The 25,691-nt window shown below is 42.6% G+C and overlaps 2 protein-coding genes and 1 pseudogene across 2 annotated transcripts in view; 2 read left to right on the forward strand and 1 right to left on the reverse strand.

Moving 5' to 3' along the window:
* LOC123607095 (GTPase IMAP family member 1-like) overlaps positions 1–25,691 on the reverse strand; it is a 60,383-nt gene that overhangs the window by 25,834 nt on the left and 8,858 nt on the right. The window lies entirely within an intron of this gene.
* LOC123607094 overlaps positions 1–25,691 on the forward strand; it is a 71,426-nt pseudogene that overhangs the window by 7,834 nt on the left and 37,901 nt on the right.
* LOC123607096 (GTPase IMAP family member 4-like) lies at positions 14,481–16,321 on the forward strand. The gene is given in 2 exon segments (XM_045496129.1): positions 14,481–15,229; positions 15,232–16,321. Coding segments are annotated over 2 exon segments (957 nt in total). The 5' UTR covers positions 14,481–14,530; the 3' UTR covers positions 15,490–16,321.

Below are 25,691 nucleotides of genomic sequence, written 5' to 3' on the forward strand. Positions count from 1 at the left end.
TCCCACCTGTCCCTCTTCACACAAAGTTGGCATAATCAGGCAATGGCATATAGAGTTCAAAGACTCAGGAAAATTCAAATCAGAAATCCTGCACATGTTAAGTGTCTGAACCACTGGTCACATGTGTCGTTGCACTGCATGGTCACAAGTACTTTTTAGGGAGGTATTGGGTTTCTCTGGAAAGATTGTTCTGTGGTTCATGAAGATCTGAAAGTCACAGGATTCTCTTATTGTGTTTCTCTCTCTTCTTTTTTAGGGACCATCCTAACTTAAAATGTCTCCAATTGTATCTGAAAAATCCCATCTGGGTCACATAGTTTTCATTTGCCTCTTCAGAATCACACTTCACCCTAGCTCTTTGCCCCCTGAGGCTGATCTATTTGCATTACATCGGTGGGATCTCTTGCTCTCTGACTTCTTCCTGGCTGGCCAATGGGAAGTCCAAGTCAGAGGCCCTGTGGAAGTAGAAAAGCAAGGCTGGGGTATCCATTCTCCCACCTCTATCTCTGCAGGGCCATCTCTGACTAACTGCAACCCTACGCCAAAGGTCACAGCTCCTCCCTTGGTGGGCTTTCTACCCAACTCTTCTTCTGAATTCCAGTCTTTCGTTCACCCCTTCAGGTGGGATTTAATTTTCTTATCGATACTATCAACGTCCCTGTGGTTTCTCAAGTTCCCTGTGTCCACAGTGTGTAAGAGGCCCCTTCTCTAAACTTTCTCCAAGTACCTAATGAGAGCAGACTATCTTTTTCCTGTGAGAACCTGATTGATAAATCTTATGGTACCCAGTTCTCTTTCAGAGCATCTTTATTGTTGTTGATGGTTTTTCATTCCCTCTAGTGCTTGTTTCCTGACACCAGAAAAATCTCTCCTTACCCTTCCATGCTGTGACATTTGCAGTAAGTAGATGAAAGGTTCTGTCTTGCTAAAATAATAGAGAAACTTCAAAGTTAGATGGGTGACTGTCAGTCACTCACAAGGATTGCAGACATCCCAAATCCAAATTATTAGAATTTTTATTCGTCCTTTGTTTTTCTGTGAACATGACTGAGAGTATTTACCATATCAGTGACTTTTCGGGAGACGGATTAGAGATTAAGTCTGGAAAATTTAAGATTCTAAATACCCGCTCATTCTAAGATTCATCACCAGTATTCAGAATGCAGTAAAAGCAACACGGAAGAAAAATCCTCTCATGAGAAAACATGTGTCAAATGACAAAGTGAGACCAAAGTACTCTTTGCCATCATGCACTTCTTATGTTCAAAAGTACTTCCTTGTAAGTGACTCATCTGTGTGATAGTATGTCTAGAGAGCAAAGTATTCATGCTCTCTCCTGACCTTTTTCATTTCAGAACCGTTTAAAAGATATTTTCCCCCAGAGATATGCAGAAGCATTCTTAATACAATTAACCTGTGTTCAGGCCATTTGAATGTGCAGCTTATGTAAGCTGATTTCTTTTCTCCCAACCTTAGATTCTATTTGGAAGGTAAGACATACCCAGAGAAAAAACCAGTAAATCAAATAAATCATTATCTCTTCACTTGACAATCGAAATATTGCTCACTCACTTCTCTTAACATATTTTATATTCCAGTTTTCTCTGAATGTGGTTCTATTTCAGTGCTGAAGACTGTGGTATTTCCAGCGTTTAATGTGTGCATGATCCCTGTTGTTGAAATATGTGATAGTCATGACTCATGATGGGGAATTTACACTAGGATTTATAGAGGAAGACCTGAGGAAGGATTTAGCATATGAAGTCTACTGTGAAGGATGTGTAGGATGTGTCCATGTGGGTGATGGGTATGATGGTCATGCTTCTATTCAGAAACAGGAAAGTTCAGGGTGACAGGTAAGATTTTCAGGGGAAGGATAGAGTCAGGAGCAACAGTGTTCAGTTAGGTTTGTGACAAGTTCAATATCAGATGTCAAAGTTAGGGTCCAATGTAAATGACCTGCATTAACTTGAAATCTGGGTCAGAAGGCTATATGAAAGGCTCGGGGTAAATGTGGGTGGATATTAACATAAATATCTCCCTTAATATCAGTTGAATCTTTGCTAATTGCCAATACCCCGCAGTCCAAAACTCTATGCTAGAAGATCCATATAGGATGCCCAAAGGAAGAAGCAAGAACCAGTTTTGTGAGGTTTAGTCCTTCAACTAATTTGATAGATATTTGAAGGGGTCAAGAGGAAAGGACTTTTTTTTTTTTTCTGTTAGGTTTCTGCATTTAAGTAATCTCTACACCCAACATGGGGCTCCAGCTCATGACCATGAGATCAAGGGTCGCATGCTCTTCCAAATGATCCAGCCAGGCATCCCAAGAGGAAAGGGCTTTTTAAACGAGAACATTTAATTTATAGGGACAATGACAAATTAGTATTGGTCAATTCTTGGAGTCCATCTGTGGGAGAATCGTCTCCCCAGGGCAGAAGGTGACCCAGGTGTAACCGTGTGACTATTTAAGGGAGGCCCCACAGGGAGTCGTCTCTGCATGCCATGTCCAGAGAGATGGAGGTTCTCTCTCTCCTGAAACCTAGTGAGGCGGCCTCTGGAGTTTGATACTGCCAGAGGGGTGTGGATGGTGTACATTAAGAGACTTGTTGTGTGTCCTTCGGAGTTTGGCTTTGCTGCCTGGTGGTCCCATGGGATACATGAAGGCTCTAGCTTTGCTCTGTGGAGGGAGCAGAGTACCCATGGTGGTGGAGGTCTTGGACGCAGTCAGAACTTTCACTAAGGAGCAGGGGGGCAAAAGTATGTGTTCTTCATATATCAAATGTGGGCCACATGGGAGGGAGGCACCCAAAGCCAGTTTGAAGGGGACTTGCCCAGGGGCCCAGCAGGGATCCCAGCAGCTTGTATGTGCATCAGAGTTCTGGAAGTCCAGGCACTAGGAACAGACGTTGAAGCAAGCGATGGGAGAGGAGAGAGTGGCCTTCTGTTGGGCTTATGATTTCAGATTCCCAGAGGAGACTCTCTGAAGGCTCATTAACAGTGTTCCATGGGGAAAGGAGCCACTAAGAATGCTGCCACTGTCCCCCCACCAAGGCCAGACTACACTTGACTCATCTTCAGTGTTTCTGCCTCTTCTCCCCCAGCCCATGAAGAATCAGAGCCAAGGCAAGGACAGGAGGAGAATGGCAGCGTGGGGAGAGCTCTAAGCAGCCCTGTCTACACTGCAGGTTCTTCTCTGGGAGCAGGCACATGCCAGGGATGCCAGGGACAGTAGAAGATTTACCCTTCAGTGAAACTGAATATATTTTTAAAAGTTTTTGTAAATACATACATATATATATATATATATATATATATATATATATATATATAGGTAGCTTGACAATTTATTGTCAATAAATTGTCAAGTTAGCTAACATACAGTGTATACAGTGTCCTCTTGGTTTTGGGGGCAGATTCCTATGATTTGTCACTTACATACAGCATCCAGTGCTCATCCCAACAAGTGCCCTCCTCAATACCCATCACCCATTTTCCCCCCTCCCCCACCCCCATCAACCCTCAGTTCGTTCTCTGTATTTAAGAGTCTCTTATGGTTTGCCTCCCCCTCTGGTTGAAATTATTTCTTCCCTTCCCTTCCCCCATGGTCTTTTGTTAAGTTTCCTAAGCTCCACATATGAGTGAAAACATATGACATCTGTCTTTCTCTGACTGACTTATTTCACTTAGCATAATGCCCTCCAGTTCCATCCATGTTGTTGCAAAAGGCAGGATTTCATTCTTTCTCATTGCCAAGTAGTATTCCATTGTATATATAAACCACATCTTTATCCATTCTCCTGTTGATGGACTTTTGGGCTCTTTCCATAATTTGGCTATTGTTGAAAGTGCTACTATAAATATTGGGGTACATGTTCCCCTGTGAATCAGCCCTCCTGTATCCTTTGGATAAATTCTTAGTAGTGCTATTGCTGGGTTGTAGGGATGTTCCATTTTAATTTTTTGAGGAACCTCCATGATGTTTTCCAGAGCGGCTGCACCAGTTTGCATTCCCACCAACAGTCTAGAGAGTTACCGTTTCTCCACATCCTAGCCAACATCTTTTGTTTCCTGAGTTGTTAATTTTAGCCACTCTGTCCGGTGTAAGGTGGCATCTCAATGTGGTTTTGATTTGTATTTCCCTAATGATGAGTGACGTTGAACATCTTTGCATGTGTCTGTTGGCCATTTGGATGTCTTTTTTGGAAAAGTGTCTATTCATGTTGTCTGCCCATTTCTTCACTGGGTTATTTGTTTTTTGGGTGTTGAGGTTGGTAAGTTCTTTATAGATTTTGGATACTAACCCTTTATTGGATATGTCATTTTTAAATATCTTCTCCATTGCATTGGTTGCCTTTTTGTTTTGTTGATTGTTTCCTTTGCAGTGCAGAAGCTTTTTATCTTGATGAGGTCCCAAGAGTTCATTTTTTCTTTTATTTCCCTTGCCTTCGGAGATGGGTCGAGCAAGAAATTGCTGGGGCTCAGGTCAAAGAGGTTATTGCCTGTTTTCTCCTCTAGGGTTTTAATGGTTTTCTCTCTCACATTTAGGTCTTTCATCAATTTTGAGTTTAATTTTGTGTATGGTGTAAGAAAGTAGTCTGTTGCTTCATTATTGGTATATAGAAAGGCAACTGATTTCTGTACATTGGTTTTGTATCCTGTGACTTTGCTGAATTCATGTATCAGTTCTAGCAGCTTTTTGGTGGAGTCTTTCAGGTTTTCCATGTAGAGTATCATGTCATTGCGGAACGTGAAAGTTTGACTTCTTCGCCAATTTGGATGCCTTTTATTTCATTTTGTTGTCTGCTTGCTGAGGCTAGGACTTCCAACATGATGTTAAACGACAGCCATGAGAGTGGACATCCCTGCCATGTTCCTGATGTTGGGGGAAAGCTCTTACTTTGTTTCCACGAGGATGGTATTAGCTGTGGGCTTTTAATATATGGCTCTTATGAAGTTAATGTAGGTTCCTTCTATCCCGACTTTCTTGAGGGCTTTTATTAAGAAAGGATGCTATATTTTGTCAAATGCTTTTTCCGCATCTGTTGACAGGATCATATGGTTCTTATCCTTTCTTCTAATAATGTGATGTATCACATTAATTGATTTGAGAATATTGACCCAGCCATGCAGCCCAGAAATGAATCCCACTTAATCGTGGTGAATAATTCTTTTGAGATACTGTTGAATTTGATTTGCTAGTATTTTGTTGGGAATTTTTGCATTTATGTTAATCAGGGATATTGGTCTGTAATTCTCCTTTTTAGTGGGGTCTCGGTCTGGTTTGGGAATCAAGATAATGGTGGCTTCACAGAATGAGTCCGGAAGCTTTCTTCCATGTCTATTTTTTGGAATAGCTTGAGAAGGATGAGTATTAACTCTGTTTTAAATGTCTGGTAGATGGGGCGCCTGGGTGGCGCAGTCGGTTAAGCGTCCGACTTCAGCCAGGTCACGATCTCGCGATCCGTGAGTTCGAGCCCCGTGTCGGGCTCTGGGCTGATGGCTCAGAGCCTGGAGCCTGTTTCTGATTCTGTGTCTCCCTCTCTCTCTGCCCCTCCCCCGTTCATGCTCTGTCTCTCTCTGTCCCAAAAATAAATAAACGTTGAAAAAAAAATTAAAAAAAATAAATGTCTGGTAGAATTCCCCTAGGAAGCCATGTGGCCCAGGACTCTTATCTGTTGTTAGATTTTTGATAACTGATTCAATTTCTTCACTGGTTATGGGTGTGTTCAAATTTTCTATTTCTTCCTGTTTGAGTTTTGGTAGCGTGTGGGTGTCTAGAAATTTGTCCATTTCCTCCAGGTTGTCCAGTTTGTTGGCATGTAATTTTTCATAGTATTCCCTGAAAATTGTATTTCTGTGATGTTGGTTGTGATCTGTCCACTTTTATTTATGATTTTTATCTATTTGGGTCCTCTCTCTTTTCTTTTTGAGAAGCCTGACTAGGGGTTTATCAATTTTGTTTCTTTTTTCGAGAAAAGAAAAAAAACTAGCTATTAGATTCATTGATCGGTTCTACTGTATTTTTTTTTTGGCGGGGGGGGTTCTATATTTTTTATTTCTGCTCTAATCTTTATTATTTCTCTTCTTCTGCTGTTCTGTTGGCTTTGGGGTTTCTTTGCTGTTCTGCTTGTACTTCCTTTAGGTGTGCTATTAGATTTTGTATTTGGGATATTTCTTATTTCTTGAGATAGGCCTGGATTGCAATGTATTTACCTCTTAGAACTGCCTTTGCTGCATCCCAAAGGATTCGGACTGTCATGTTTTCATTTTCACTTGCTTCCATATAGGTTTTAATTTCTTCTTTAAGTGCCTGGTTGACCCAACATTCTTTAGTAGGATGTTCTTTAACCTCCATGCATTTGGAGGCTTTCCAAAATTTTTCTTGTGGTTGACTTCAAGTTTCATAGCATTGTTGTCTGAAAATATGCACGGTATGATCTCGGTTCTTTTATATTTGTTGAGGGCTGTTTTGTGACCTAGGATGTGATCTATTTTGGAGAATGTTCCACGTGCACCCGAATAGAATTCTGCTGCTTTAGGATGAAAAGTTCTGGAAATATCTGTCAAGTCCATCTGGTCCACTGTATCATTCAAAGCCATTGTTTCTTCATTGATTTTTTTTGCCCAGACAATCCGTCCATTGTTGTAAGTGGAGAATTAAACTTTCCTCCAATTACAGTATTTCTATCAATAAGATCACTTATGTTTGTGATTAACTGATTTATGTATTTGGGTGCAATCAACTTGGGAGCATAAACATTTACAATTGTTAGCTCTTCTTGATGTATAGACCCTGTAATTATGATATATTGCCCTTCCTCATGTCTTGTTACAGCCTTTAGATTAAAATCAAGTTCGTGTGATATAAGTCTGGCTACCCCTGCTTTCTTTTGACTTCCAGTAGTATGATAGATGGTTCTCCATCCCCTCACTTTCAATCTGAAAGTGTCCTCAGGTCTAAAATGGACCTGTTGTAGACAGCATATAGATGGATCTTGGTTTTTTTTTTAATCCATTCTGATATGTTAGGTGTTTGATTGGGGCATTTAGTCCATTTACATTCAGAGTGATTATTGAAAGATATGGATTTAGGGGCGCCTGGGTGGCACAGTTGGTTGAGCGTCCGACTTCAGCCAGGTCACGATCTCAAGGTCCGTGAGTTCGAGCCCCGCGTCAGACTCTGGGCTGATGGCTCAGAGCCTGGAGCCTGTTTCCAATTCTGTGTCTCCCTCTCTCTCTGCCCCTGCCCGTTCATGCTCTGTCTCTCTCTGTCCCAAAATAAATAAATGAACGTTGAAAAAAAAAATTAAAAAAAAAAAAAGAAAGATATGGATTTAGTGTCATTGTGTTACCTGTAGGTTTCATGCTTGTGGTGATGTCTCTGGTCCTTTGTAGTCTTTGCAGCATTCCACTCACAGAGTCCCCCTAAGGATCTCTTGCAGAACTTGCTTAGTGTTCATGAATTCCTTCAGGTTTTGTTTGTCTGGAAAAGCCTTTATCTTTCCTTCTATCCTGAAAGACAGCTTTGCTGGATAAGGGATTCTTGGCTGCATATTTTTCCTATTCAGCACATTGAATATTTCCTGCCACTCCCTTCTTGCCTGCCACGTTTCAGTGGATAGGTGTGCTACTACCCTTATGTGTCTACTCTTGTAGGTTAAGGCCCGTTTGTCCCTGGATGCTTTCAGAATTTTCTCCTTATCTTTGTATTTTGCCAGTTTCACTATGATATTCTGTGGAGAAGATCTATTCTTGTTAAATCTGAAAGGAGTTCTCTTTGTCTCCTGGATTTGGATGTCCATTTCCTTCCGCAGATAAGGGAAGTTCACAGCTATAATTTGTTCAAGTAAGCCTTCTTCCCTTTTTCTCTCTCTTTTCTTCTTCTTCTTCTGGAACTCTTATGATATGGATATTATTATGTTTCATTGAATCTCCTCGTTCTCTATTTCTCCCCTCTGGGTCTAGTATGTTCTTATCTCTCTTTTCCTTGGCTTCAGCATTTTCCATAATTTTATCTTCTACTTCACTTAATCTACCCTTTGCCTCCTTCATCCTTGCTGTCACTGCATCTAGTTTATTTTGCACCTCATTTACAGCATTTCTTAATTCGTTGTGACTATTTCTTAGTTCCTTGATCTCTGTGGCAATAGATTGTCTTCTGTCTTCTATGCTTCTTTCAAGCCCAGTAATATGACTATCATTCTTAATTCTTACTCAGTTATATTGCTTATATCTGTTTTGAGCAATTCTCTAGCTGTCATTTCCTCCTGGAATTTCTTTTGAGGAGAAATCTTCCGTTGCATCATTTTGCCTAGTTTTCTGTCCCTTATGTGTTTTAATAGCTTCTTATGGGTCTTGCTCCTGTGAAGACTATTATATTAAAACAGGGGGTCATAATGTTGTCCAGGGCCTGGCCCTTCAAGAGGTATTTTTGGAGTGTGTTTTGTGCTCTCTGTAGTTTAGACTCTGATTACTTTATCTCCCTATTCCTAGTGGTGGTTTGGACCTTCCATCAAGAGTGCTTTGATTTGTTTGTTGAAGTATCCCTGGAAAAAAAAAATTTAATGGGGGTGGTGGTGGTGGAAGAGGCCTTATCCCATACAAAGAGAGAAACGACAGGGGCAGGGAAAAGGAAAAGAAAAAAAAATTGACCAAACAGAGATCCGAGAAACTTTATGGCTTACTCCATAGAGAGAGAGATAGAGAGGACAATAAAGGAGATACAGAAGAGGCATAAAGAGAATAGATTAAAAATGTCTGCTTAAACAAACCAACAACCAGAATTACCAGCCTAGAGAAGGGAAGAAATAAGAGGAAGAAGAAGAAGAAGAAAGACTAAAGATGAAAGAAGAAGAAGAAGAAGAAGAAGAAGAAGAAGAAGAAGAAGAAATATATATGTATATATATACATAAAATAAAAATTGACCAAGAATCAAATCAGAGAATGCAAAACTACTGGACCAATATCTGATGGTGCCTTGTAACCAGTGCCTGTGCTGGTCTGGAGGAGGGACTGTCTGGTTCAGTCAGTGTTCAGTCTTGCTCTGTTAGACACACAGTTACCAGGTGCAGAGGGGCATGCTTTGGTGTGAGCAGGTCCACCTCCACTGTCAATCCATTGTCCATTCCCTGAAGCCCCACCTTGTTGGTGATGGGGAGTAAAATGGTGACACCCCAGTCTCTCCTCCCCAGACCAGGCATCCTAGACCACTCCGTTCAGGTCGTCCTCACAGTGCCAAAGGAGCACGAGTGGGCAGTCTGTTCTGCTCCAGGATCCTGGGTCTCCCAGGCAGTCGGCTGGGATTCAAACCCCAATGTCTTAAAGGATCCTGCTCCAACTGCCCCAGTTCTGGCATAGTGTCACTCCAGGGTATGGTCACAAAGGGCCTCTGGGTGGCGGGGGGTCCTGCAGTGTCCTTTGTCCTTGGAATGGCTATTTGCCTTCTTCCCACAGCACTCAAGGGAGGGGATTGCTCTCTCCACTGGTGCCTGGGAGCTGGCTACAGAGCTTGGGCTGGCTCCCCTCCTCCCCAGGTACACAAAGAGGCCGGAGAAAGCCCTGGAGTTAAAAATTGGTTCTTTCTCCATTTTTTTCTGTTCCCCAACCCATGTTTTTTCTCTTGTCCAAATACAACCTTCCACTTCTGCAATCTCTCTTTCGCTTTCTTTTGTCTTTCTGCAGAAGGGTATCCCTCCCCTCCGTTCCTATGCTGCCTTTTTTATCTCTCCCAGTTTGAAATCATGCATCTATGGCCCATCACATTGTCCCCATGGGCCCCTGGAGATGTTTCTGTCACTCTGTAGCCTGGATTCCTGGAATTTCAAGCCTTCTCGCCTCAATACTTCTGTGTTTGAGGGACGAGGGAACTTCAGATTCCCCTATTTCTCTGCCATGTTAACTCCTTCTGAAAATTTTTTCAAGTGTTTATTTATTTGTGTGAGAGAGAGAGAGCATGAACAGGGGTGGGGCAGAGAAAGAGGGAGACACAGAATCTGAAGCAGTCTCCAGACTCTGAACTGTCAGCACACAGCCCAACGTGGGGCTCAAACCCATGGACCTCGAGATCATGACCTGAGCTGAAGTCAGACGCTCAGCTGACTGAGTCACCCAGGCGCCCCACCCCTCAGTGAAATTGAGAGTGTGATTATTACACTAGAGGATTTGAGTACATGAATGTGACCCATAGTGATTGGAGAGTTTTTTTGCTTAAGGCAGAAGCTGTGTAAGGTTTCCTTCAGGTGGCACGGATGGAGCCAGTTTGAAGGGCCGATGGGAGGAAAGAATAAGTGTCTTCTCTCCCTGTCCTTGTGACATCCCTCTTATTTAATCACATAGTTGCACACAGGAGGACTTTGATGGAGAGGAGATTCCAGTAGAGAAGAACCCCAAGATCTTGCCGATCCTAATCCTGTAACTGAGGTGTGTGTTTCCTATGAGTGTAGCACTAGGAATCCAGGTGACAGGCACTTTGCTCGTGCAGAGAACTGACAGGAAGTTCCCACATCCCACCAGGGAGAGACATTTATATGTAAATCACAGAGAATCTAGAGATTCAGAGAGGTGGAGTAGGGCCTCCAATATCTCAGGTGGGTCAGGGTCCCTCTGGGCCCTGGGCCTTACTTATTCAAGGTCAATCAGACCCAAGACTTGACCAGCTAAAAATCTGTGCCAAGGAGTGTCCACATGCTTGAGTCCGAGGAGAGGACAGGCGGTCAAGAGCAGAGCAGCGAATGGACATGATCTTTACATCTGTGTGGGTGACTTTGCCAGCAAGCTTGTGGCGTGGCTGGGGATAAATTTCTGAGTACACTTGGAGACCACAACTTGGCCTTTTGAGAATGAATTTCATTTTTGACAGTCTCAATCTGGTAAATAGGGTGAGTGACCAAAGGATGCTAGTCTTTGGAAGCAAAAAGAAGCTCCACATTAGAGACTTGTCTTCCATTGTCGCCTTTAACTCTGAAGACAACTGTGTTGAGGGAGTTTCAGAGACGTTGCGAGTGATGAGCCCTGAAGATGCATGTTCCAGAGGCAGCGATCATTTGCCAAAGTGCTGTGCACATAGTCCATGAACAACAACCCAGAGTGCATTTGTAATCATTTGTGAATGTGGATGTAAGGTTGCATAATTTCTGGTAAGTTTTTAAAACAGTGGTCTATCTATGTTAATTTCATTTTATTTATTTATTTTCGGCCTCGTCTATGTTTATGAACAAAAATACAAAATGGAATATCTGAGGCAATTGTTCTGAAGTTCTTTCTTCCTGTTAAGAAGTATCTTGATTATCTGAAATTCTTCCTAAGTTGGACTGCATTCTCTGGGGTTTGGGATCAACAATTACCATGTTGCAGAAGGTGGCATTGATGGTAAGAAAACCTTCTTCTTAAGGACCTGAAGCTCTGAATCTAGGCCTGGCCACTCAAATGTTCACATCAGGAACAGTTTGCTGTGCATATTGTGCAGAGCACATAAATGGTGCCTAAGGGACAGGGGCAGGTGAGCGGTGCATGAAGAACTTTTGTGGCTGACGGATGCGTTTGCTATCTTGCTTGTTATGATGGTTTCACTGGTGTATACATACTTTAATTATGTCGAAAATGTTTGTATTTTCTATTTTAAATTGGACTGTCTTTGTATTAATGAATTTTCAGAGTTCTTGACACATTCTGTTCTTTGTCAGATCTTTATCAAGTATATACACAAGTTCTTTCTTTATCTGATATGTGACTCGCAAACATTTTCTCCCAGTTTGTAGATTGCTCTCTCTGCCCCTTCCTGCTCATGTTCTCTATCTCTCCCTCTCTCTCTCTCTCTCAAAATAAATGATTCACTTTGAAAAATCATGTAAATCTACCACAACTGATTACCCTAATTGCATCCAATTGTACCAAAATGCTGCAGGCTTCCACTGCAGGGCTGGGTAGGGGGCATGGACCTTGCACCTCAGCCTTGTGTGCTGTGAGGTGCTCACAACCCTTTGTCACTGGAAGACAAAAACAGAAGGAGATGCAGCAGGAAATGGTTGTGGTGAAGACAAGAAAGAAGTGTGGCTGTGCACTGGTAAATTGACAACAACCGTGCTTGTTCTTGTGAGAAGGTTCTGGGAACTGGGCCAACGTCAATTGTAGACTACAGACTTCCTGGGGACTGAGCTGTGAGGTGCATAGGAATCATCCTTTCTTCTCTTTACTATGTCATTTTTAATAAAGTGTTACAGATATTTTTAAATGCATGAGAGGGAGGACATGGGATGAAAAAATGTGTCAAATTATAAAACAGAAACAAGAAATGTGTAAAGAAGCAGACATTGTCAAAGGCAAACTGCAAAACCTTTGAGGCTTTGAGCTCCCAAAGATGCAGAAATAGACTCGATCTGTGGATGAGAAAAGATACAAATTCATATCATAACGGGGCACGGACACAGGTAGGATGACAGCTTGTAGCCAGTTTTAGGTGATTGTAAATCATGTTGGGGTTCCAGGGTGGCTCAGTGCGTTAAATGTCTTGAGTTTAAATTTAGACTCTTGATTTTGGTCCAGGTCATGATCTGTTGCGTTTGAGTTCAAGCCCTGTGTTGGGCTCTGCACCGACAGCCTGGAGACTGTTTGAGATTCTTTCTCTCCCTCTCTCTGCCCCTTCCTGCTCATGCTCACTCTCTCTCTCTCAAAATAAATGAATAAACTTAAAAAAATCATGTAAATCTACTGTGACGGATTATCCTAAATGCATCCAGTTGTACTAAAATGCTGCAATTTTCCAGCTTTATTGAATTTTAATTTACATAAAATAAAATTCATCTCCTTTAAGTAGATTTAATCATCAATTGAAAAATATATCCAGCAAGTCTTGCTATTTCCCACTAGCCTATATACGTGTATGTTGTCATAACATATATTCATTTTATTTTATCTTTTATCTTTTGATCCCTTCCCAGGTTTCACCAATCCCCTCAAACTGGGAAGCATCAGCCTGTTCTCTGTAACTGTGAGCTTGTCTTGTTTTTTTCTTTTTTAGATTCCATATATAAGGGAGATCGTAGAGTACTTGTTTTTCTCTGTCTGACTTATTTCACTGAGCATAATTCCCTTGACATCCATCCATACTGTTGCAAATGGCAAGATTTGGGGATTTTTTTTAAATGGATGGCTAATATCCAATTGTGTATATATGCCATGATTTCTCAGTCCATTTATCCATCAGTGGACACTTAGATTGTTTCCATATCCTGGCTATGGTAGATAATGCTGCAATAAATATGGGAATGCAGATAACTTTTCCAGGTTGTGTTTTTTCCTTGGGATAAATATCCAGAAGTGGCATTACTGAAACATATGATCGTTTTTTAAAAAAAGTTTTTAATAAAAATTTTAATACTTATTTACTTTGGAGTCAGAGAGAGACAGAGCTAGAGCAGGGGAGGGGTAGAGAAAGAGAGAGACACAGAATCCCAAGCAGGCTCCAGGCTCTGAGATGTCAGCACAGAACCTGATTTGATGCTCAAACTCCTGAACTGTGAGATCATGACCTGAGGCGAAGTTGGATGCTCAACTGACTGAGCCACGCAGGAGCCCCTCATTTTTTTTAGAGAGAGAGAGAAAGGGATAGGGACAGAGGGAGAGAGATAAAGAGAGAGAGAGGGAGAGAGAGAGAGAGAGAGAGAGAATCTTAAGCAGACTCCATGCTTAGCGTGTAGCCTGATGTGGGACTCAATCACACGACTCTGGGATCATGACCAGAGCGAATATCAAAAGTCCAACACTCAATCAACTGAGCCACCCAGGTGCTCTTTTTCTTTCATTTTTTTTAGTATCAAGGGATTTTATAATAACTTTGTAGAAATGTCAGTAATTTATGACTACAATTCTGTAATGCCTTATTTTAGAATATAAAAACTTCACTGGATTCTAAGTTAAGGTTTTTAACCTAAGGTTTTTAACTTTAAAGTTAAATTATACTGTTCTCTCTCATGTCACAACCCCTGACAGGATGGTTGCACACATGAAATAGAAAAAGACACTTGGTCTTTCCACACAGGCATCCCTTTTGTACCCTACAAGGGTGAGTTGGCTTGTGTAACCTGCCTAGCTGGCTTCTTAATAGGAAGAAGCAAAGTTCTATTTTGAATATAAATGGGGAGGGGAGTCTCCCACTGAGATGCCCCAAAGCCAGATTTTGTGTTACTTGGTGCATTGCTCTTATGAGGAATAGCTACCAGCCGGAGAAGCTCAGAATTCTCTTTGTAAACTACAATATTTTGTTTCCTCTTCTGTGGGCTACTTAGCTACAAAAAGTAAGAGTAAGAAGCTCCAGGAAATCCTGGAAAGTACTTGGGCATTCCCCAAGTATTGTAAGAGAACGTCAGGCTTTCTGGAGACTTTGAATAAGCTTCTCTAGAAGGGCCTTCTCTAGAGTTCTGGGAGTGCCACAGTCACTTATGGGGGGGGGGAACGTGCGGCTACAGAGGAGGGATGTGTGTGAGGGGAAATGGGGGGCCATGCAGGGGAAGCAGCTGGATTACCATCCTAATGCTGTGGATTTTGTTTCCTGATGTCCCAGGGCTTAGAAACCAAGATGGCAGAGATTCACAGCTGAGACTAGTCTTAGTGGGTAAGACTGGAGGAGGGAAAAGTGCCACAGGCAACAGCATCCTCGGAGAGAAAGTGTTTCGTTCCAGCATTGCGGCAACATCTGCCACCAAGACCTATAAGAAACGGAAGAGCAGGTGGCCGGGAAGAGAAATTGTGGTCGTGGATACGCCTGGCATTTTTGACACCAAGGCACAGGATGCTGACACCTACAAGGAGATTTCTCACTGCATCTTCCTGACCTCCCCAGGACCTCATGCTCTGCTCCTGGTGGTCCCGCTGGGCCAGTACACGCAGGAAGAGTGAAAGGCCATGGAGAAGATCCTGCAAATGTTTGGACTCAGAGCTAGGAGATACATGATTCTCTTATTCACCCGGAAAGATGACTTGGATGGCATCAATTTCCATGATTACTTACAGAAAGCACCCAAAGGTATCCGAGAGTTGGTGGGCAAGTTTGGTGATCGCTACTGCGTGTTCAACAATCGGGCGACAGGAGCTGAGCAGGAGGCCCAGAGAAATCAGCTGCTCGCCCTGGTCCAGCACATTGTCGCTGAGAATGAAGGAAGATGCTACACTAATAAGATGTACCAAAAGGCTGACAACGAGATTCAGAAACAAATGCAAGAAATGCAAGAATTTTACACAGCAGAGCCAGAGAGAGAGAGAGAGTGCAGATAAGAAAGGAGTTTGAAGACAAGATCAGAAAGCTGGAGGATAAACTGGAGCAGCAGAAACAAATGGAACAAATGGAGAGGGAATTGGCTGACAGAGAGGCATTATATGCTGTAAAGCTGCAAAAACACAGAGATGAGAATCAGTATAAGATACTTGACTTGATCATGAAAGCTCTGCAGATGGTTTTTCCTGTTTTCTCTCACCTGTTTATGGAAGATTAACCTGAATGAGAAGATCTCCTGATTTGCTACACATTTTCCGCTGGCCCTGCCAAGCCCCTCACCCCAGAACTCATTCACCAACCTTGAAGCACTCTCGATTCTGTCTCTCAGACTCTCAGGACGAAGGGGTATAATCAGATTCACTGGTGGTGATTGGTAGATGTTTGATTGACTTACCAGGGGAGGGACGCATTCTCAATTTGTGGAACTCCAGAGTAGAAGGTATTGATGCTCTTCTAAGAAGATGACCCCAAAATTTCTCTGTTTGTCCTGAGTGAAATCCAGATTCCTTTTAGATTGGTGGATCCTCTCCCTTTGTTGCTTCTACTCACTTATTTTTGCTTTTAGGACACGGCAATCACCTTACCCATATGGTTTGTTACAAAGATTGGTTCTTCATGTTAGGTAGTCTAATGATGGAGATGCTTATAGAAATCTTTCCAGATGAATGGAAATTTATTTAGTTACATTTTTACAGAGGGACTCAAGTTGTTTCTTATCAGCTGCCCACTGAAGAACAAAGAGTTGTCTGGAAAATAGACCTCTCAGAACTCAACTAAGTGAAATGCCAGAAAGAGCAGTTGAAAGACAAAGATTCAACACAGAAGAGAACAACGGTTTGCTGTATTCAGATATATCTACAGCAACTCTTAAACAGACTTCAATGCAACATGTTTGCTGAATAACCAGTTCTCTCCTTTTCATGTGAAACTAACTGTTGCCACTTCACCTCCACCACCTCAGACCTTCATAACTTACTGCACATACCACCCTCTCCCAGCTGAACTGCTTGCTAGTTGGTATTATAATATAAGTTTTCTGTTCTGTCATATTTCTATAAAATTTCAGTCCACTTGTTCTTGGAAAATACCTTTGATATTCCTTTTTCTTTATTATTTTATTTAAAATTTATTTATTTATTTATTTAGAGGCATGAGCAGGGGAGAGGCAGTGATAGAGGGAACCCCAAGCAGGCTCCACACATCAGTGCAGAGCTTGATGCAGGGCTCAAACCCACAAACCATGAGATCGTGACCTGAGCTGAAACTGAGAGTGGGATGCTCAATGGACTGAGCCACCCAGGTGCCCTATGTTTGCCACTTCTTCTAAGACTACAGGTGTGAGTTTCACTTTTTGGTAACAGTTCAAGATGATTTCAGAGCTAGTCTTGATCTACCCTCAACACATCTGTCCTCCTTTTCCTTGGAAATTCCCAGCCACATTCTCAACCCCTCTGCCAGTCAAACACCACCTTCTAGTTGGATTCATTCATTATGCACTGATAGAAATTATGTGTAACCAAGGCTTTAGAGGCCTTTCTGGTTTTCCTGGAGCAAAAATTCCCTTTAATATATGGATAACAGTAGGAGGGGTCTCTATCTGTTTTCTAGTTTTCTATTTGGTACTTCTCACATAATCCATGCGAATCCATGTGTGTTCCCAAAGCACATTTCCATGTTCTACCAATATGTTCTGGTGGTCATATGTGACTTATGGCAACTCTCCTCACTCTGCCATCTTGACATTGGCTTGTCTATGCTCAAAGCCATTTTGCCCAAAGGGACATATACCTCTCCCAGTTTTCCTCAAACACCCATGAGTTTAGACTGTACTTTTAATTAACCTCGAGGATAAAGGAAGCACACCACAAAGAAGCTCACAATCCCTCACAATCCCTTCTCCCCAGGAGAAGGGACCAAGATGGTGGAGTAGCATGGAAGTTTTCTGCTTCTCTCATTCCTGAAATTCAGCCAGATCAGCACAAAAGCATTTTGCACACTAGAACATTTATCTGAGGATCAACATAACAATCTGCATAACCTGAGCCACAGAACTTGGCAGATACACAGGACAAGACGTGATTTGGGAGAGAGAGAAGCCATGGAGGATAGGGAGTTGTTTTTGCTTGTGGAGATAGGACAGAAACAGGGGGTAGAATACAGGAAAACGCTCCCCCAAAAGGCAACTGTAGAGAAAGAGAAAGAGTGGAAACACCCAAAAGGGACTGAACAAGAAAGCAAGAAAGGAGAAAGTAGATTTTCAATACCATTAAGAAGATGGGCCCTATAAACAAGGGAGCCCAGAGTTGGAAACTCTGTACCTCGCTACCTGGTGGTGATCTGGTGGGAAGGGTGAATCCCCAGGAGCGAGGTCCGAGGGCTCCGAGGGCCACGTGGGGAGAAGCGGTTCCCCTGCTAAGAGAACATTTGGTAGAGGTCGTGTGGCCTCCCCACAGGTAAGTGTCCCAGTGGACCCTGGAGAACAGCTGTTTGTTGGTTTTGGAACAAAGGCATTATGGGGCATTGAAGTCTGGCACCAGATGTGTGTTGTGATTTACCACAACCCCTGAGACGCTGCTGCTACATGACTGGGCAAAAGTCTTGTGGGGCACATTGGTACCTGGCTGTAGGCTCTGGGCATCTGTAGCAGGTGGTCCCATGAATGTTCCCAGGGGTGGCGAGCACCTGGCCATTGCTTGGCAAGACCCTCCCACGGAGGGTTGGAGTGGGTCCACGACTAAGGGACCTCAGAAATGAGGGGTTTGGAAACACAGCCCCTTCTGAGATGAAATTCAGAAGGGAGGTGCCACCTCATGGCTTGGTCGCAGATAGTGTAGAAGTGGGGAGTGGATGGATGCTGGAGACAAAGGAAGGTTGCATGTTTTTAATTATCAAATGTTTTCCTACTTTTTATTTCCTTTTCCCCCCCCTTTCTTTCCCTTTTTTCTCTATTCTGTCAAGATTCTTTCAACAACCAGACCAAAACACACCTAGGATCTAGCATCCTTCATTTGATTTTTTTGTGTGTTGTTTAAAATTTTTAAATTTTTTAAATAATTCCTTTACTTCTTCCAAAATGAAGGAATTCACTGAAAAGAAAGGACAGGAGGAAATGCTCCCGACAAATAAGCAAAATGTCTGAACCAGAATTTAGAGTCCCGATAATACGAATATTAGCTGGGTTTGAAAAAAGCATAGATTCCCTTTCTGTGGAGATAAAAGAACTAAAATTTGCCATCATGAAATTAAAAATGCTAGAATTGAGATGCAATCTCATATGGTTGCCACGGTGGCAAGGATGGGTGCAGCAGAGCAGGGAATCGATGATGCAGAGGACAAACTTATGGGGGTTAATGAAGCAGGGAAAAAAAGAGGGAAACTAAGGCAAAAGAGCATGATATAAGATTTAGAGAACGTGGTGACTCATTAAAAAGGAACAACATCGGAATAATAGGGGTCCCAGAAAATGAAGACAGAGAACACAGAGAAGAAGGTTTATGTGAGGAAATCATACCAGAACACTTTCCTACCCTGAGGAAAGACAGACATCAAAACCCAGGAAGCACAGAGAACTCCCATGAGATTCAAGGAAAACCAACTATCAACAAGTCATTTCATATTCAAATTCACAAAATAAACAGACAAGGAAAGAATTATGAAAGCAGCAAAGGAAAAAAGCCCTTAACCTACAAGTGCAACCAGATCAGGTTCTCAGCAGACCTATCCACAGAAATTGGCAGGACAGAAAGGAGTGGTGGGATATATTTAATGTGCTGAACTGGAAAAATAAGCAGCCCAAAGCTCTTTATTCAGCAAGGCTGTTTGTTCAAAATAGAAAGAGAGAGAAAGTGTTTCCCAGACACAGGAAAACTACAGACGTTTGTGACCAGTAACCAGCCCGGAACGAAATTTTCTGGGGGACTCTCTCGGGGGAGAAAAGGTGAACCAAAGCAAAAAAGACAAAAGCAACAAAGACCAGAGAACACCACCAGAAACTCAAACTCTACAGGCAACACAATGGCAATAAATTCATATCTTTCAGTACTCACTCTACATGTCAATGGACTAAATGCTCTAGTCAAAAGACATAGGCCAACAGAATGAATAAGAAAACAAGATCCATCTTTAGGCTGTTTCCAAAAGACCTGTTTTATTTTTTTTATTTTTATTTTTTCCCTCTTTTTTTTTAATATATGAAATTTATTGTGAAGTTGGTTTCCATACAACACCCAGTGCTCATCCCAAAAGATGCCCTCTTCAATACCCATCACCGACCCTCCCCTCCCTCCCACACCCCATCAACCCTCAGTTTGTTCTCAGTTTTTAAAAGTCTCTTATGCTTTGGCTCTCTCCCACTCTAACCTCTTTTTTTTCCTTCCCCTCCCCCATGGGTTTCTGTTAAGTTTCTCAGGATCCACATAAGAGTGAAAACATATGGTATCTGCCTTTCTCTGTATGGCTTATTTCACTTAGCATCACACTCTCCAGTTCCATCCACGTTGCTACACAGGGCCAGATTTCATTCTTTCTCATTGGTGTGCACATTTTCTTAAGCACCAATTCTCTGATACAGATTTGTGAGAAAGGACAATGAGATAGGGAGATTTTAATTCTATTTTTAATTCCTCTTGAGTTAATAGTTGCTTTTGTAGGAAAAATGCTTTGAGCAGGCTTATGCAAATGAGTCCCTTAGACTTTAAGTCAATTGCTTCTTGTGGAGCAGTGTGGAGTACACGGGGAACAGCCTACGTAGCAAAATTAAACATAGACGCTGCACAGCTACCTCATTCTCACCCTCATGGTGAATTCCCTTGACAATCTCCCAACCAAATTTTCATACAATTCTTCATGCTTCTTCATTCCTCCATGAACTGAGGAAAAGACAATATACCTCTTGCTTTCTGAACCTGGAGAGGTGGAATCTGGGACACATGTCTCATTGGTTTATTCTTTCTTCCTCTCTGTTTTCTTTCCCGTAGAAGAAGACAGAGTGTTCTCAACTTCTGTTATCTGGACATCTACTATATAAAATTCTATTGGGCAGCAAGGGAGCCCTGGGCTTTGTCATGTAAATTGGACAAGTGATAGACTATAGGCAATCCCTTGTAAAGAAACACCAACACCCTGCATTACAAGGCTGTCATGTTTTCACAAATCCTTTTTTCTTTTTCTTTTCTTTTTTTAGTCTAGAAGCTGTTTCTTCAGGTTTTTCTCTATACTGTGTGAAGCATTAGCATGTATCAGAGCCATCAGGAAGACTTGTTAAAGTACAAAGCCTGATTCAGTAGGCTCGGAGTGGAGCTTGAGAAACTGCATTCCCTACAAGTTGTGTTGTTCACAGGTGTTGCCCATGCTGCTCGTCTGGGACCATACCTTCAGAGTGACTGCCCAGTCGCAAATAATCTCACATTTGAAAGGGACAAAGTCATTTCAATCATATTCAAGGCATTTCCCTCGTTACAAATGTTACCAGCTAGATTCAGAATACAGAAGACTCCTCGTCTCCAAGATTCTCAAGTATACATGCAAAGGAACTAAATCAAATAAGGCAAAATGCCAGATTTCTATCCAAAGTCTAGGACTCCCTACTAAAGAGGGAGTGGAGACCAGAGCAGGGGCCAAAACCCGAAGTTGGAAAACTTTTTCTTCTCCCTGAATGGAACAGAGCTAGTCGCACACCCTGGGGCCATCTGACAACCAGATTTACTGTCCAAGAAGGTGACTCAGCTGGGACCTGCCAGAAAGAATATCTTTGGTGTGTATACAGAATGGAATAAGGGACCAAAAGTGTGGGTCACGTCTGGCCCCAGTAAGCTATGACGGAGAAAGTACCATCTGTTTCATGTTTTTAAAAAATAAAACATAATAGGAAAAAGTGGTCTACTGAACTATCCTAACATTCTCACATTCTGAAACAGATCAATCACTGTCTTTCATGAGGAGATCATTTATGAAGGGCTCGCAGCAGAGTTTCTGCTTCCCTGGGGTGAAGGTGGAGGGATCAGCACTTTCTCCTCTGAGCCAGAGAGAGGAGAGTCACCTCTTGTATCCTTCTCTGTGTCTTTCAAAAAAATGCTAATGAGGTGCCTGGGTGGCTCAGTTGGTCAAGCATATGACTATTGGTTTCCTTTGCCTGAGGTCATGATCTCATGGTTTCCTGAGTCTGAGCCCTGAGTAGGGGTCCATGCTGACAGTGGAAGGCCTGCTTGGGATTCTGTCTCTCCTTCTCTCTCTGCCCCTCCCCGTTTGTGCTATCTCAGGCTCTCTCAAAATAATAAATAAACTTTAGGGGAAAAAGGGAGGTGGCATTATACCAGGTGGGCTTGACCTAATCAAAAAATATTTAAAAGCAAGAGATTCTCCCACTGGAGAGAATATCCATGTTGAATATCTGTATTGAGAACTGCCTATCAAGAGGGACAGCCAGGGTGACCCTCTGGGAGGAGGAACTCAGTCCTACAACCACAAGTAACTCAATGCTGCCAACAACTTGAATGAATTTGGAAAAAGACCCTGAACTCCACAGAGGACACTACTGAGCAGCTGACTCCTTGACTGAAGCTTCAAGCAACTCTGAGCACAGGACCTAGTCAGGCCTTGCCTAGACTCCAGACCCCCAGAGACGGAGCCAATAAGCGTATGTTGTTTCAAGTTGCTAAGTTGGAGGTCATTTGTTAGGCACCGATAAAAAAGTAATGCACTTGTTATATTTATAGTGAGTTTCTTTTAAATAGCATGTGGTTGGCCTTGCTTTTTAATCCAGTCCTACAGTCCCTGCTTTTTATTCCAGGGTGTTTAGACCATTTATCACAGTCTACATGGAAATACTATTAGACCACTTCACATGTCGTTTAAGGAACTTACACTAGTGTACTTAACAATTTCTGCCTCCTGGGTGTTGTCAGGCCTGACTTTCACATACGTTGTAGGTCCCTCCATACACTATTACTATTTTTGTTTTAGACAATTATCTTTTAGAGCTATAAAATGTAAGCTACAAAATGTCTTTTGTATTATCTTCCTTTTTGCCATTTCTGGAGCTTTTTATTTCTTTAGGTAAATACAAATTTCTGTCTGGTATCACCTTCATTCCTTCTGGATGAGGAACTTCCTCCAATATTTGTTGTAGTACAGGTAAGTCAACAGTGAATTCGCTCAGCTTCTGTGAGGCAGTCTTTAGCTCACTTTTATATTTGAAAGCTATTAAAAAAAATTTTTTTTTCAATATATGAAGTTTATTGTCAAATTGGTTTCCATACAACACCCAGTGCTCACCCCAAAAGGTGCCCTCCTCAATACCCATCACACACCCTCTCCTCCCTCCCACCCCCCATCAACCCTCAGTTTGTTCTCAGTTTTTAAGAGTCTCTTATCTTTGCCTCTCTTCCACTCTAACCTCTTTTTTTTTTCTTCCCCTCCCCCATGGGTTTCTGTTAAGTTTCTCAGGATCCACATAAGAGTGAAACCATATGTTATCTGTCTTTCTCTGTATGGCTTATTTCACTTAGCATAACACTCTCCAGTTCCATCCATGATGCTACAAAGGGCCATATTTCATTCTTGAAAGCTATTTTTATGGCTTAGAGAATTCTGGGCTGACACTTTTGTTCTTTCAGTAATATAAAGATGTCAGTCAATTGTCTTCTGGATTGCAAGCTCTGACAAGGAATCATCTGTAATTCTAATCTTTATTCCTCTAATATAATGTGCCTTTTACACCGCAGTTATTTTTAAGTCTTCCTCTTTATCTTTGGTTTTTTGCAGTTTGAGTATGAAGTGCCTAGATTTTTATTTGTTTGTTTCTGTATTTATCCTGCTCAAGCTTCTCTGGGACTCTTGGATCTGTGTCTTGGTGTCTTCCCTTGTTTTTAAAAACGTCTGAACCATTAGCTCTTCAAATGTTTCTTCTGTTCATTCTCTTTTTTTCTTTTTCTGGTACTTCATATACATGTGTGTTAACCTGTTTGATTTGCTTTGCAGCTCCCGGATACTCTATTCTCTTTTTCTTTTTCTCACTCATTTTTAACTTTTGTTTTCATTGGAAGAATTTCTATTCTCTCTTCTTCAAATTCACTGACTCATGTTGAGTCAACTGTGTTGACTGATGTACCTGCTAGGGAACACTTCACCTCTGATAGTGCTTTTGACTTCTACCACGTATGTTTGATTCTTATGGTTTTCATCTGTCTGTTGAAATTCCCCCATCTTTTATTTCATGTTGTCCAGTTTTTATTCAGTCCTTGTTGTTATTTTAACGTTTATTTATTTTTGGGACAGAGAGAGACAGAGCATGAACGGGGGAGGGGCAGAGAGAGAGGGAGACACAGAATCGGAAACAGGCTCCAGGCTCTGAGCCATCAGCCCAGAGCCTGACGCGGGGCTCGAACTCACGGACTGCGAGATCGTGACCTGGCTGAAGTCGGACGCCCAACCGACTGCGCCACCCAGGCGCCCCGTTATTTTAAAATCCCTGTTCAGTTTCTGGACTTTTTCTGAGTCTACCCTGTTGTTGTGTTTTATTTTTGTTCTCCTGCTTTTAAAACAAGTTTCATAATTTTATTAAATTGTAGACATAGGAGGAAAGGAGCAAATGAAATAAATAATTTTGATGCCTAGATACAGAATCCCTTGTCCTCCATCAGGCTGTTAGGGTGGGATTTGAGTCAGCCCACAGGGAGTTGTACCGGTTGGGATTGTTGCTACAATTATCGATGGAACAGCTAAGGCCCCATATTTCTCTAGGGTGCCTTGAGCTTAGTGTGGGCACTCAGATGCCATGTGGCTTTACTCAGTGTTCTCATCCTGTTTACCTTCAGCTTCCAGTCATCCCTACACACTCTGCTTCCCAGAATCTCTCCAGGCCCATGATGGATGGCTGGTGCTTATCAATCATTGCTCCTATGGCGTGTGGGGGCAGGGCAGCACATATGTCTGTTGTCCTGGTCCAGCCTGAGTCTTAAGCATGGCCTGTGCACCTGGGCCTGGGGACGTGCACTTTCTCAGTAGGTCTGACTGTACTAGGGTTCTCAAGAGAAATAGAACCAGGTGGAAAGATATCAATGTCTATACCTATCTCTCTCTCTATCGATGGAGATATATATCTGTATCTATAGATATTGGTATCTTTCCACATTTGCACTTTGTAACTGGCATCTAATCATATCCTACCTTACACTTCCACTAGCTCCCAGGAATATACACACAATAATGTGCAGTATTTATTATTGTGAATAATACCTGTGGAGTATGTATGAGTGTGAAATGTATCTGTTTATGAAACCTTTTTTTTAAATTTATGAGTATTTACTATTACAAAAAGTTTCTTCTTGGATTTGATGATTCTGTATCACAGTTTTATGGAATTCAACCTACAAAGTGGTTTCATCATATTATTTCATCATACACGAAAGCTATCAAGATGAACATTAATGTGATCACGTCAATAAAGAAACGGAACCCCTTTCGGCCCCACCTCTTGGAGCAGGTGCATAGGGGATGGCTCTGAGACAGACACAAGTGCGGGGCCACGTGCCACACCCTGCTCTCTCCGCTACTCCTTCTAACATGCCCTCGCCACGTCCCAAGTAGAGCTTTTTACCCGTGGATGTCAAAGCCTTCCTTTGATTCGAGCATACATTTCCGTATGCGAATTTAAAAGCCATAATACTTATATTTATTTTAACTTCCCATTTCTACATGCAAACAAGACAGAAACAAACAACAATTGGAGGGCGTGTGTGGACACGTGGTCACGAGACAACGTGAAATGAAAGAATGACGGGTTAAAGTCAGCCCCACAGTGCGTGCTCGTGCACACGCGGCCCTGGAGGCAGAGCTAGGGACAGCGGCCGTCCCCCCAACCCCGGCCCCCTCCCTGCTGCCCCGCGGGTTCCCGAGTTGCCGGGTTACCGAAGGAATTCCCCCTTCACTCAGAGCCCCTGTGTGAGGCCCGGAGGGCTGCTGAGGACGCTAAAGACGGAGATTAATGGCGGACTTCCGCCCAGCGGCACTTCACCGAGCCCAGCTCACTGCAAGGGCCACCGGGGCCCTCAGGCCTCCTGACCACAGCTCACCACAACCCCGAAGTCCAACCTGCCACCCGCATTCTGGCGCCCCAGGAACTAGTGGCATCTAAGCACAGGCGCGCGCGGGCCCTTTTAATCCACGTGGAACTAGGATAGCCCTAGGGGTCCCCCCAACAACCACCTTCTCCACGTGGAGCTCCACCCCCCTCCCGCCAACACCACCTTCCTTCCAGCCCCTGACCCTGGGCCAGGTGAGTAGGTGCCTCCTGTTGCATCCACACCTCCGGACTAGAGCATGGCTGATTTGAAGAGAGGAGCCAACTTCCTTGAAAGTGTTTTGTCACATCCTGACAGAGCAATAAGGAAACCCTATGGGTTTGGTTACACAACCTAAGGA

Source organism: Leopardus geoffroyi, chromosome A2, assembly GCF_018350155.1.
Source record: "Leopardus geoffroyi isolate Oge1 chromosome A2, O.geoffroyi_Oge1_pat1.0, whole genome shotgun sequence".
NCBI classification, from domain to species: Eukaryota; Metazoa; Chordata; class Mammalia; order Carnivora; family Felidae; genus Leopardus; species Leopardus geoffroyi.